Source organism: Phalacrocorax carbo, chromosome 18, assembly GCF_963921805.1.
Source record: "Phalacrocorax carbo chromosome 18, bPhaCar2.1, whole genome shotgun sequence".
Taxonomy (NCBI): domain Eukaryota; kingdom Metazoa; phylum Chordata; class Aves; order Suliformes; family Phalacrocoracidae; genus Phalacrocorax; species Phalacrocorax carbo.
This window is the reverse complement of record NC_087530.1, coordinates 5,461,969-5,473,315: the sequence shown is the minus strand read 5'-3', so window position 1 is coordinate 5,473,315 and position 11,347 is coordinate 5,461,969. Positions and strand designations below refer to the sequence as shown.

Sequence of the window (11,347 nt, the reverse complement as noted above, 5' to 3'; positions counted from 1 at the left end):
CATCCATCATTTATCCATGGCGACCAAGGAAAACGTCTTGCATTTTTAGGACCGTGGTTCTGCTTATCCTCAGTATTGCTACAGTCGATGGGCTGAGGAGGAGCAGCCCAGCTCCAGCTGTTGGCTACTCCAGTCTCTCCCTTCTATACGCAAAAGTAAACCCCAGCATCTCACCACGCTTAAGCAACTGGGAAAAAAAGTCTCAACTCTGAATTTACTGGGGTCCCATGTTATTTTTTTGGTCTCAGCTGGGACTGGGAATGTTGGTTACCCTCAATCCATACGTTTGGTCACTCCAAGTTCTTCCTTGCTCTGGAAGCACGCGCTGCTCGGTGCTTCCCTAGCATCAGGCCGGGGTGAGTCTATTTTATGGACTAGCACGAGGAAGGGGCCAAGCGCCTTGCACAAGTCAGCCTCCTAGCTCCTGGGCCTCCATCCACTGAGCCAGCTGCTTGGTTACTGCACTCAGCTTACCTAGGACTGTAAAAACTCCTTGCCCCACCAGCGCTACCAGCACTGCAAGGGCAAGCGCAGGCAAGGGCCTGGGAGGAGCGGCCGTGTTCCTCACCCCCTCTGCGGGGAGGCACAGCTCTCCTGGCTGCCAGTCACAAGCCCGAGGCACCACCAGCTCCCCGCATTCCTCAGGGCCATCCGCTACCACCAGCACCGCAGCGAGGAGCCAACGCCCTCCCTGCCACGCTTCCCAGAGTGGGTTAATGCTCCCGCAAGCGGCTGCTTCCCCTCCAGCGGTCAGCAGACATCCCTAGGTACAACTGATACAGCCACCGTCAGTAAGCCAGCACACCACAGCATAGCACACATAGGATGAAACACAGATAAGAAAAACATACTAGACAAGCACCTGCTTGGATATCATCATTACATGTATGGCGCTGGTTTGTTCTCACATCACCATAATTTGCAGTAATGACATGGAAAAGAATTACAGCAAACCTTAAAGGAAAAAGGAATAACCAAAATTATACTCCACCCTCACTGGAAAGCCTATTTTGTGTACAAAGAATTAATAAAAATAAACCCAAACTTTGAACAAAATATAGTCCAACACTTACAAGAGATTTTTTCCCTTCTTAATAACATCAAAGACTAACAGTACCAGAGAGAGCACTGGTTTTGCACGGAGAATTAAGCTGCCAAGCTTGGAAGAAGCATGGAAGCCTCTGTACAAAAACCTGAAGGTCGCTTCTTCCAAAGTTCTTTGACACAAACTCCAATTAAACCGGTTTACATTAAGTTGTGTTGAGCATGTTCTTTACTGATTTTTCTGACTTCAGCACTCAGCAGAAGAGAACGATCACCAGACAACCTCCTCCAGCCATCACTGGTTCTGAGAGGGTATTAAATGAATAAAGCAAGTCTACCCTCAGCTTCCCAACACTGACTGTCCATCACTACTCGGGATTTTGTAACACACAATGGGAACGGCAGAGAAGTCATGAAAATTGTAGTGTTTGTTCCCCAAGGCAGATTTTATTTGCATCAGTGAGAAGCATGCTTTGGCTTGGAATTTGCTTGGTTTTCCATGTTATAAGCATAAAAGGAAGGAGGGGCAAAGTTAAAATTACAAACCTACCCTGAGTGATACGTGAAGAGGGAAAAGTGTTTTAACTGCAACAATGCAAACATTTTTTTATTCAAGAAAACACCATTAACGATACAGACTGATAGGGTAGCAGTAAGCTACCACTGAAAGATTGACAATTTAAGTCAGATAAATCTAGTATTAAATAAGCAAAAAAGTCAGAGCCGCTGACCACGCCTCAAAGCCGATTTCCAGAAAGATACAGGCATTACAGGGTACACGACCTATGTGCTGCATACACGGTACAAGAAAAATGAAATGTTAAGACAAAATTCCTTCCAGCATGTGATAAATATAGCTCTCTGAAGAACACATTTCGAAATGCAGATTGTTTAAGGAGAAAGAAAACTAGAAGAAAAGTTTCAGAGAAACATTCTTTTGACAAAATCATATTTAATGGCCAGAAAACATTGCCTCATTCACACTGTTGTCAGCTTCACTTTATTTACATCAAGACAGTCTAAATGGCTTCCAAAGCTATAGGATCCTACAGCCTTTTGCAGAATAGCAGCCTTTTTAGTGTGCTAAGTAGAAACAGCAGGCAGGTCAGCACAGCCCTGCCAAGAAGAGCCAAGAGGTTTGAAAGATGACAGTATTTCTATTAACACAAAGGAAGACAACACCCAGGGCATGGATTATGTGATGTGTGAGCAACCAAAATGTCCAATTTGTGACAGTCAGACTCATTCAAGCAGCCTTCCCTCTCACACGGGTACGCAACATCAAGGAAGACTCGCAGCACATACTGCTGACGAGATGTGGTCAGGGTTCACTGAAGCGATTAAGATTGCAACATAACAAATAACTAAAGCTAAGCAATGCGCATATTCTGATTTCACTTCACAGGCATCTCAAAAATTCTCTCCCATTACCTTAAAACGCTCTGTACTAGGCAGCACAATGAGCTGGACAGTCAGATGGCAACTAAAAGCCTCCCAACACACCCACAGTGCGGTTGGTACCAGTAAAGCATGTTTGTTCTGGGCTTGGATGCAGTAAGGGTGTATGTTTTGCCAGCAATTACAGTTTGAACCACAACCTGAAGTTTTCTACAGTGAGGTACCTTGTACTTCACTGACCCGGATGGCACAGACCTCTTTGGCAGGGGGTTAAAAGGACAAAGCTAACGCTAATCATTGCAATGAATGTGTCGGGACAGAAATATAGCTAAAGATTATGGCTAAGCTCTGGCCAGAGAAGTCTGGCAGCTCATTTGCTTAGGGAAAGCCACTGCCCTTATATTGGTTTAGCACAGGTCAGTTAGCCAGGGACAGCAAGATACCGCCTGCTTCCTAGCAGGCTGAATTTTAACACAGATGCATGAAGATGCCAACCTGGTCCACTCACAATACACCCAACTTGCATCAACATAGCAAGGTGCTGCATTCTCAGGCAGGAGCCTGCCAGACTATCTCCATGCAAAACTCTGTGCACGTGAAATGTTGCTCTTCACCTCCTTGAGACAGACACGTACTCCAGAAAGTGACACTTCAGTGACCCAAAAGCATGCTTAGTAGAAATCATTCCACTTTTATTGTGAAATGTATGATGAAAGGAAGGTTTCTTAAAAATAGTTTGGTTTTCCCCCCTACCCTATTTTACTGGTTATATATTCTTCATCAACACTGTGGAAAGAATCCAGTAATAACACCTAGAATAAACTGCTTGCCCTTTTTACCTGTGTAGATCTTCAAAGGCTCTGTACGAAGAAACTCAAGCGTCATTACCGATAAGCGTTAACTAGATCTTTGACTACGATTCCACAGTGCTGTTGATCATTCCTCACATGGACTCACTGGGACCAAACAGACCTTGCGGGCTTTAGTCTGCAGTTTGTGTTGCCACTGCAACAAGAAAAGGATTCCAACTGATGAAGCAGCAGCAAGAGCAAAACTCAAGGCACATTTGTATAAACAAAAGCTCTCTGTTCCTATAAAAACAGGCAATAAAAGATACAAAATAAGTAGAATTCTCTCCATTCAATCAATGTACAATTTGCCTTCCATCTTTCCCAAGGTATGAGGAAGAATCACTGCTACCACATTTCCAACATTCTCTCTTTGCTATCAAATAAATTAGACTTACTAGTGCAAAGGGAAAGAGAAGTCTGGCTGTTTTTTTTGATTTGGGTTTTTTTTGTGTTTGTTGTTTGGGTTTTTTGTTTGGGGGGCGGGGTGTTTAGCTTTGCTCTGGTTCTTCATAAAAAATTATATCACTAAGAAAAAAGCATTTGCACAAGGAAACAAGAAGCTATATGCTTGCCAAATTAAATCTTAAAATAATTCTGTATACTGTACAAATATACATGTTAAACATTTACAACATTAACTTCTAGATGACAAAATTCACTGCTCTTCCCAGTGATACAGCTACCTGACTTCTCTTTTCAAAAGCTCAAAGCTATCAACCGTCAGTTATAAAGTCCCCTTTACAGTTAGGGACAGGATGGGAAAAAGAAATATCTACTGATAGCAGTGATATCAATACAAGGGAGTTCCAGGTGTACTAAATAATTTAAAATATAATCCCTTGCTAGACAGAAATCTGGGAATAGATTTTCAGTAATGAGCCCACACTGGAGTCAGTAAGAGGTCTTTCTTCGCTTGGCACCATTTGATTCTGTGTTCTCTGGTGATTCCTCTGATGTTCTCCTCGTTAAAACACGATGGTCTTTGTTCCACTTACTGCTATTACTATGACCTCCTTCCCTGTGGGCTTTTGAACTGCTTTTCAACACAGAAGCTCTCCAGTCACCCTCGTGCGGAGCTGCATAACGCGACATGGAAGGCAGGTCGCATTGTCCTGTTGTTTGCTGGGGCTTCTTAGAAGCTTCTGTTCTGGAAATCTGACCCCTAGCAGCTGAGGACACGTTGAGGCCTTGCTTTGACGTTGATCCCTGATTGCTCTGGGCTGACCGACTGCTGTCTTTGGAGGCCTGCTCCTTCCCTTTTGCTTCAGTCCTACTAGCCATACTTGCCAGCCTTGGATCGCGCGGTTTCTCTTTGTCAGGGAGCGCTGCAGCCTCCATGGGTGCGGAGGCACTGCCTCTCCTGGAGTCTGCAGCCTGAGCACCCTGTGGCTGCTGGGGCCCTCTGCTTCCCTGTGGCGCTGCATGGCCAGCACCAGCAGTGAGTTCCCGTGGGCTGCTGGCCTCCCGTGGACTTGCAAGCTCAACCCTCCTGCTACTGGAAGAACCACCCTGCAACAGAGGAGATGTGTTTGCCCCTACTTTGACTGGGGGTGGTACTATTGGCTTGAGCTTCAAAATCTTAACAGCATCTTTCCTGTAGTTTTTTTCTGATGTCTTGATAATGGCACCTCTTTTCTGAGCATCCTGAATCAATTCATTCCAGTCTTTATTTTCCTGCAAAAGAAGAAAAAAAGACACCACCACCACCACCCAAAATAAAACAATTATCAGGAAGAAATGGACCCAAATGGACAGAGGTGTCAGAGGATGCACCACCTCTTTAATCAAGGTACCTGACACAACTGTCATGGAAACCACTGTTATGTTCCTTCTGGAATGGAAGAATCTTATGTTTCACTTGCACAACAGCAATAGGCACTCTGGCTGCTGTAACACAGGGAAGGTACTTTGAACCATCAGTGAGCTACTACTTGAAATGACAATTTCTATATTTATGAAGGCCAGAAGAGTGCTCTCACAGAGTGAGAGAGGAACGTGACTTTAATGCCCTCTAGTGGTTTAGCTAACACCCCCTCCCTTGGAAAAATAATAGAAATCAAGTACTGTAAGGCATTAAGTCTATTCAAGAGCACGCCCTACACATTCAGTGGGCCTTTACAGTCCCCCAGATATGTAGTTTGGTTTCAGAAACACCCGTTTCGAAGAGTACAAGCAAAGAGTACCCTTAGAAACCACACAACTACACTAAGTAGTGTAACACAATAATGCGAGGATCAGGGGATTGCTTTGGGGTGGTCTGGGGTTTGTTTTTTGTTGTTTTGTTTTGGGGTTTGTTGTTTGTTTGTTTTGGGTTTGTTTTTTTTTAAAAAAAAATCATTTTCCTTGCTCATGTATCCAGCGACAACTGCAATAGCTGGAGCAACAGTAAGGATCAAGCAGGAAAGCATTGCTGCCGCCATCATCCTATCTTACCAGTAGAAATAAGTTTTTTTTGCTACCCCTCACTTAAATTGTAAAGGACTGTGTTATACTTTAGTTAGTAAAAATATTTTAAGAGTAATTTCTAACTTCTCAGAAGCAAGGAAAATAGTTTTGTTCATTTAAAGCTTGTATGACAGTTACAGCCCAAGTTTTCAAAGAGAACCCTTCAGAGGCCTGGATTGTACTAATTTAACAATACACTAGAAAAGCATCCCCTTTCATAGACTGGCACGCTCTCAGGATGTTTTTTGCTTCCCCAACCCTGACTTGACCTAAAAGGTTGGATCACAGATGATCATTTGATTAACACTGTACGTACCATGAGTGTTTTCAGTCTTCCAAGGATGAAGAGGCTGAATCTGGCTCGGGTAATTGTAACGTTCAGACGCTGAAGACTTGCCAGAAACCTAGGTGACAAGACAAAACTAAGCTCCTAGACTATTACTTCCACAAGGTTTAAGTGTTAAGAGAAAGATAAATAATATTAAAATTTCAGTGAAACAAAGAAAACAGAAGCAGTTACAAAGAAGGCGGCAGTTCATGACCCAGTCCCCGATGCCACTGCAGCAGCCCTGCCTTACATGAAGGCCCTTGCATGGGTTTTCTTTCTTTCACCACTCTGATTCCTTGCAGGGAATTCCAGTTCTCTCCAGCTCTTGCCATTGATGTTTCCTTTCTTAGAGCAAATCCCCTCTTAATGCCAACCGCTGCTTCCTTAAATGTTCCTCAAAGTACAAGAAGACATCAACCTCACTTCACCTATCAAGACTTTAAGCTTCTTTTTGACTTGAACTAAAATAGATTAATAATATTTGGCATGATTAATGGGAAAATTTCCTACTGAAATAGTGAACGCTGGACAGGAATATATTATTTTAAAGGTGACCTGCACTGGGAGCACACGAAGGAAGACTTTTGCTTCGTCATCCTCCAAGAGCGAAAAGTATACTCTTGCAGAAGAAAATTTTCATAGTGCAAACATCAGACTGTCTAGTCTGTTTTTGTGGGATCACAAACCAAGGTATTGAAACATAAACAAACAAATGCATAGTGTATTCTTAAAGGTTGATTTCTGTTAGGGCTTATTTACCAAAACTCCAAAAACAGTTTGTGAAACTAATATAAATGATTTTTTCTCTAATGAAAAAACCCACAAAATGCACAACTTATTCTGTGTCAACAAAGTTTGCAATACCAAGTCAGGTCTCTGTACAACTTCCTTTGAACAGGTCCAACAGAACCAGTGCCATGCCTGGTACTGTGGTCATGGCACTGAGACCTGCTCTTCAGCAAATTCATAACCCCTGCAGTAAAATTGCAAAAGCCCAAGAGCCACCCCAGAAAAATCTGGGCAGTGCAGGAAAAGAGAGAGGCAGGAAGCAGACCGGGGGAGTGGATCCAACAGCACAAATATCATAGTTCTCTAGGTCTTGGGGGACAAAAAAGGAGGAATCTTGAAAGACTATTAAATATTCCTAACATCTTTTAAAACTGAAGACAAGATTATTATTTTCTCAGGAAAAGAATAAAATCCGTCATCAGTTCTGGGAGAGTGATCTCCTTCCTTCACAAGTTACTTTCACAGTAAATTTAATGCTGGACTAGCAACCTTGGAGACCAAAATATTTTGCTCAGATACAAGATCATAGGTAAGGGTGATGCAAACTTTCCCATCACACCTTGCCAATGACACCCGACCCTGAAACAGAGATGTCCAACTCATGAGTATGTACAGCTTCTAAGGCATTGCACTGCCAAAGCTTTAATATATAAACCTTCACTACAGAAAGCTGGAAAGTTTTGTTCCAAAAGAACAGACAGAGGCTAAGTCCCGTGTCAGCCAAAAGAACTGGCAAGTTCTAGCTGCCTTCCACTTCCAACCTCAATCAACTAGATTCAGAAGTTGCCAAAAAGCACCATTGCTGTTTACTGTAGGATTTGGATTCTTTCTCTTCCCAAAGTAGCATGGAACAGCACAATCAAAAGCCCTCCATGTAGCAGTTAGAAAATTAGTATCAAGAAACATAAGTAGCTTAGTGAAACCTGCTATATGGAAACAAAGGTTTTTGCTTATGCAAACACTTCCCATAGTTTAACTTAAAAGCCAACGAACTATAACAAGGCATATTTCCACTACCATTTTTTAAAATAAAATGATCATTTAAGTTAAAGAAACAAATCAACAATTGCTGTAGCAGCCTGCGGGTAAGCTGCACACCCAGTATCTAGTTCCTTCTTTCACATATGAAAAACTCATATAAAATAGTCAAATCTGCACACTTGAGTCAAGACTTCCTCTAAAGCTCCTCCTGCCTCAAGAGACAAGCACATTCCCCTAAAAATCAAAGATCCAGCTCATCTGCATCACACTCCTAGCAATGTATATTACTCGTTAAAAGTACTTTACAGACAGAATGCTATATTAATAGGAGAGCAACAGTCACGGAAAATGGATTTGCTTTTAAGAAAGCAGCATTCAGAAAGTTACAATATATATATATCAAAAGCTACAAGAAAACAACTGCTACAATATTAATGCAAAGAGCCAAGTTCCCAAGGCCAATCCTGACAAAACAGTGACAGGCTAAGGCAGCCGTGCAAATTCATCAGGATGCAACACAGAACACAACAAACATCTCCGTATCCCTTTTGTTCAGAGATCTCAAACCAGTAACATTAATTCATGCAGTAAGATACCCTTTAATTTGCTGGTGGTAATGACTTGCTCTCTAACAACTTTCTTACTGGTCATATTAAAAAATATAATGACTATACCTGGAGCGTCATTGGAAATAGGATTTGCTAATCACTGAAGAGAAACATACCCAATCGACCCTTTAGTGCTGTTTGCCCGGACACACGTCACTATGATGCAGTCTTTCTCTCGCCCCTGGAACGCATCCACTGTGTCCACTTCTCCTGGGCTGTGGAAGAAAGAATTAGCAAGCTGTTAAATTATGTTAGTTGAATTTTTAAGCAATACGCTCATGCAAATAGCCTAATCACTCTTAATGATCAGCTGTCAGAATAACCCAGGGTAAATTTCTGCTTCAGCGTATGAACCTAAAGATAAATTTGGTTTTCCAAGGCCAGCATCGTTGTTGGAAAGCTGTTCAGGTCTATGTAGCTGGGAATTTTGGGGTTTTTTTTAAATCAGCTTTATTCGGAACAAGAATATAATCAAAGCATGTATACAAGTAATAACTAAGAAATGGTACAAAGAGGCCATGCCTGTTTTAAGCAAAAGGCTTGCGTGTCCCCTTTAAACACATAACTAAGTAGAGATTTTAGTAGTACAGAAAAAACTTGTTTTTGCCATTATTTTGAGAGGATAAACAAAAGGAGTAACATGCAAGAGCCAAGTCCCATTTGAAAACTCATGGTTTCTTTACCTGTTATTCTTAAACACTCTGTCCAGTTGTTCTTGAATTTTCTTTTTCTGTGCGCTGTAAGGGGTAATTATTCCAATGCGACGAATACCCAGATCCTTCCTTTTTTCTTTAATTGTTCTAATTAATTCCATCACCAGCTTCACTTCCTGAGGATTACTAAAGGAGCTGAACAAGACAGAATGGAAACATTACAGAAATACATTTGACAGCTCTTCCAAAATCAACACTTGATCCCAATTTATAGTGTGATTGTGAGTCAAAGCCCCCACCTTGAGCTTCTGCAGCCTCCCTCACATGGAGGCTCAAAGAACTTTGCAAGCAGGCCCCGATGGGGGGACTAATAGAAGTGAAAAGGCTGCATTTCACATTCCCTTAATACTACATAGCTTTGCTTTCCTTACGGAATAGGCAGAAGGGAGGACTGAGCCTGCCACCTTCTGGCACTACAGCACCATGCAGCTGTGAAAGGAGAGTCACTGATAAAAAAATACATCAAGAACTCAGCAACTGTTACTAGAGTTAGCAGAAACTGTAGACATTCTCAAGCATCTAGCAGATAGCCAAACCAGGACCAAAACCAGTTTCAGATTAAAAAAAATAAAGCAAACATTTAACACCTGCTTTTAGTAAACAAGTTCTTCGTAAAATTAAATCAATTCAAGTTAGAAATGCGGTTCTGGCTACTTAATGCATATTGGGCACAACAGAAGACAAAAGACAACTCTTCTGCAGGTAATTAATTCTCAGCAAATAGAAAATTTGGCAGAGAAGAATGCAGGACTTACTCATTGTCTCGCTCCTCATGACCATCTCCTACATCAAAAATAAGGTAGGGCTGGAATGGCCACTCTGAAGAACATCTGTTCTCCTCTGTTGCTCTGTAAATAACATTTTTATCACTAGGCAACCATACAGAAATTCTAAGAACTGCTTCTTCATTTATTTACACCATCATTATCAAATACAAGCAACTTTCAGCTTTCCCTCCCCCAGAATCCTTAATTTCCACTTGTACCTGCATATACTGAGGCCCGAGAACGGCAGTAAGTATGCTCAATTTTAAGTGATCTAGTTAAGTAATGTAGCACGGCTAGCATTAAAAACAAATGAAATGCAAGTTTTCCCCCATTAAGCATCTTCCCCTCCCCACAACCTCAAGAATTTTTAGACTGAGAAGAATATCCTGGTATGTAAAGGTTTATGTGAAATACCCCTTGCACAGAACAGAACAGAGAGCTACTCACTTGTCAGTTTTTAGAGTCCTGCCATAAACATAATTGGATGGGAAGAGGCAGATGTCAGGGTGCATCCTGTACTGCACAGTCAGCTGCACAACTGGCAGGCTTCGTAAAACATTCTTCTGCACTTGTTCTTCCAGGTGTCTGTGCAGGCGTGCCATCAAGGACTGATCGTAGCCATATTCCTGAGCTTTCTGCCAGAGGGAAAACATGAGACTGACTTCTGGAGAATTAGGTCCCAAATTAACGACAGGAATTTGCCTTTTAGACTTAAAACTATTTGGTATTTTCTTTTAAACTTCTAAATCACTGACAAAGTAACAACTACTTGCACTTCAACTTTCTGTTTGTGTTAGTCTTATTATTTCAGTGAAGATCACCTGCATAAATCTAAATTTTTGTCAGCATAGCCTTCAGCGGGGCAACTTTCCTTTGAGAGTCACAACGTAGCAGAATTTTAAAAATATCAACAATAAGGAAGAGCAAGATCTTCCAGGTGGGATCTCATTAAACAAGCACACAGCCTCCAGACAATTTACCCTTCTAGCGAAGCCAGTCTGGTTTTCCTCCTTTCTATATCAGATGTTTAAAACAGTGCTCCTTACTGTTGGATACAAGAAAGCGCTTCTCTGTGTTCACCCTTACAACACATCTGTAGGGTGAGGAAGTCCCCCATACAGTTAGTCCTTAAGGAACGTGACATTGACTGCAGCTCACGCAATGAAAGAACAGAGCACGCCACAACACAACGTCTATCGCAAACCAAGCACTGACTTGCCCTGAAGTTTGTGCTGCCATAGCTATTCTTAATGGTGCAGGAAATCAGTTCCAAGCTACGCCTGGGACGTCTACAGAGGTTGCACTCACACATCTGCATTAGCTTCATTCACACATCTGAAGGCAGTATTGATATGGTCTCCACATAAGAGAGAATGAACTTGGCACGGCAAAAGTTATTATCTGATACACAGCATGATCTGAC

At 42.0% G+C, this 11,347-nt stretch overlaps 1 protein-coding gene across 6 annotated transcripts in view; it reads right to left on the bottom strand.

The window, feature by feature from the left end:
• Nucleotides 1–3,858: 3,858 nt before the first annotated feature.
• Nucleotides 3,859–11,347, bottom strand: part of SETX (senataxin) — a 30,134-nt gene continuing 22,645 nt past the window's right edge. For all 6 annotated transcript variants that reach the window (XM_064468691.1, XM_064468694.1, XM_064468693.1 and 3 more), the window contains 6 exons: nt 10,372–10,559; nt 9,913–10,005; nt 9,128–9,292; nt 8,561–8,659; nt 6,055–6,142; nt 3,859–4,967 (listed from right to left, as the gene is read on the bottom strand). In XM_064468691.1, the coding sequence (XP_064324761.1) occupies nt 4,185–4,967; nt 6,055–6,142; nt 8,561–8,659; nt 9,128–9,292; nt 9,913–10,005; nt 10,372–10,559 (1,416 nt within the window). In that variant the 3' untranslated portion in view covers nt 3,859–4,184. The remainder of the gene's footprint in view (nt 4,968–6,054; nt 6,143–8,560; nt 8,660–9,127; nt 9,293–9,912; nt 10,006–10,371; nt 10,560–11,347) is intronic.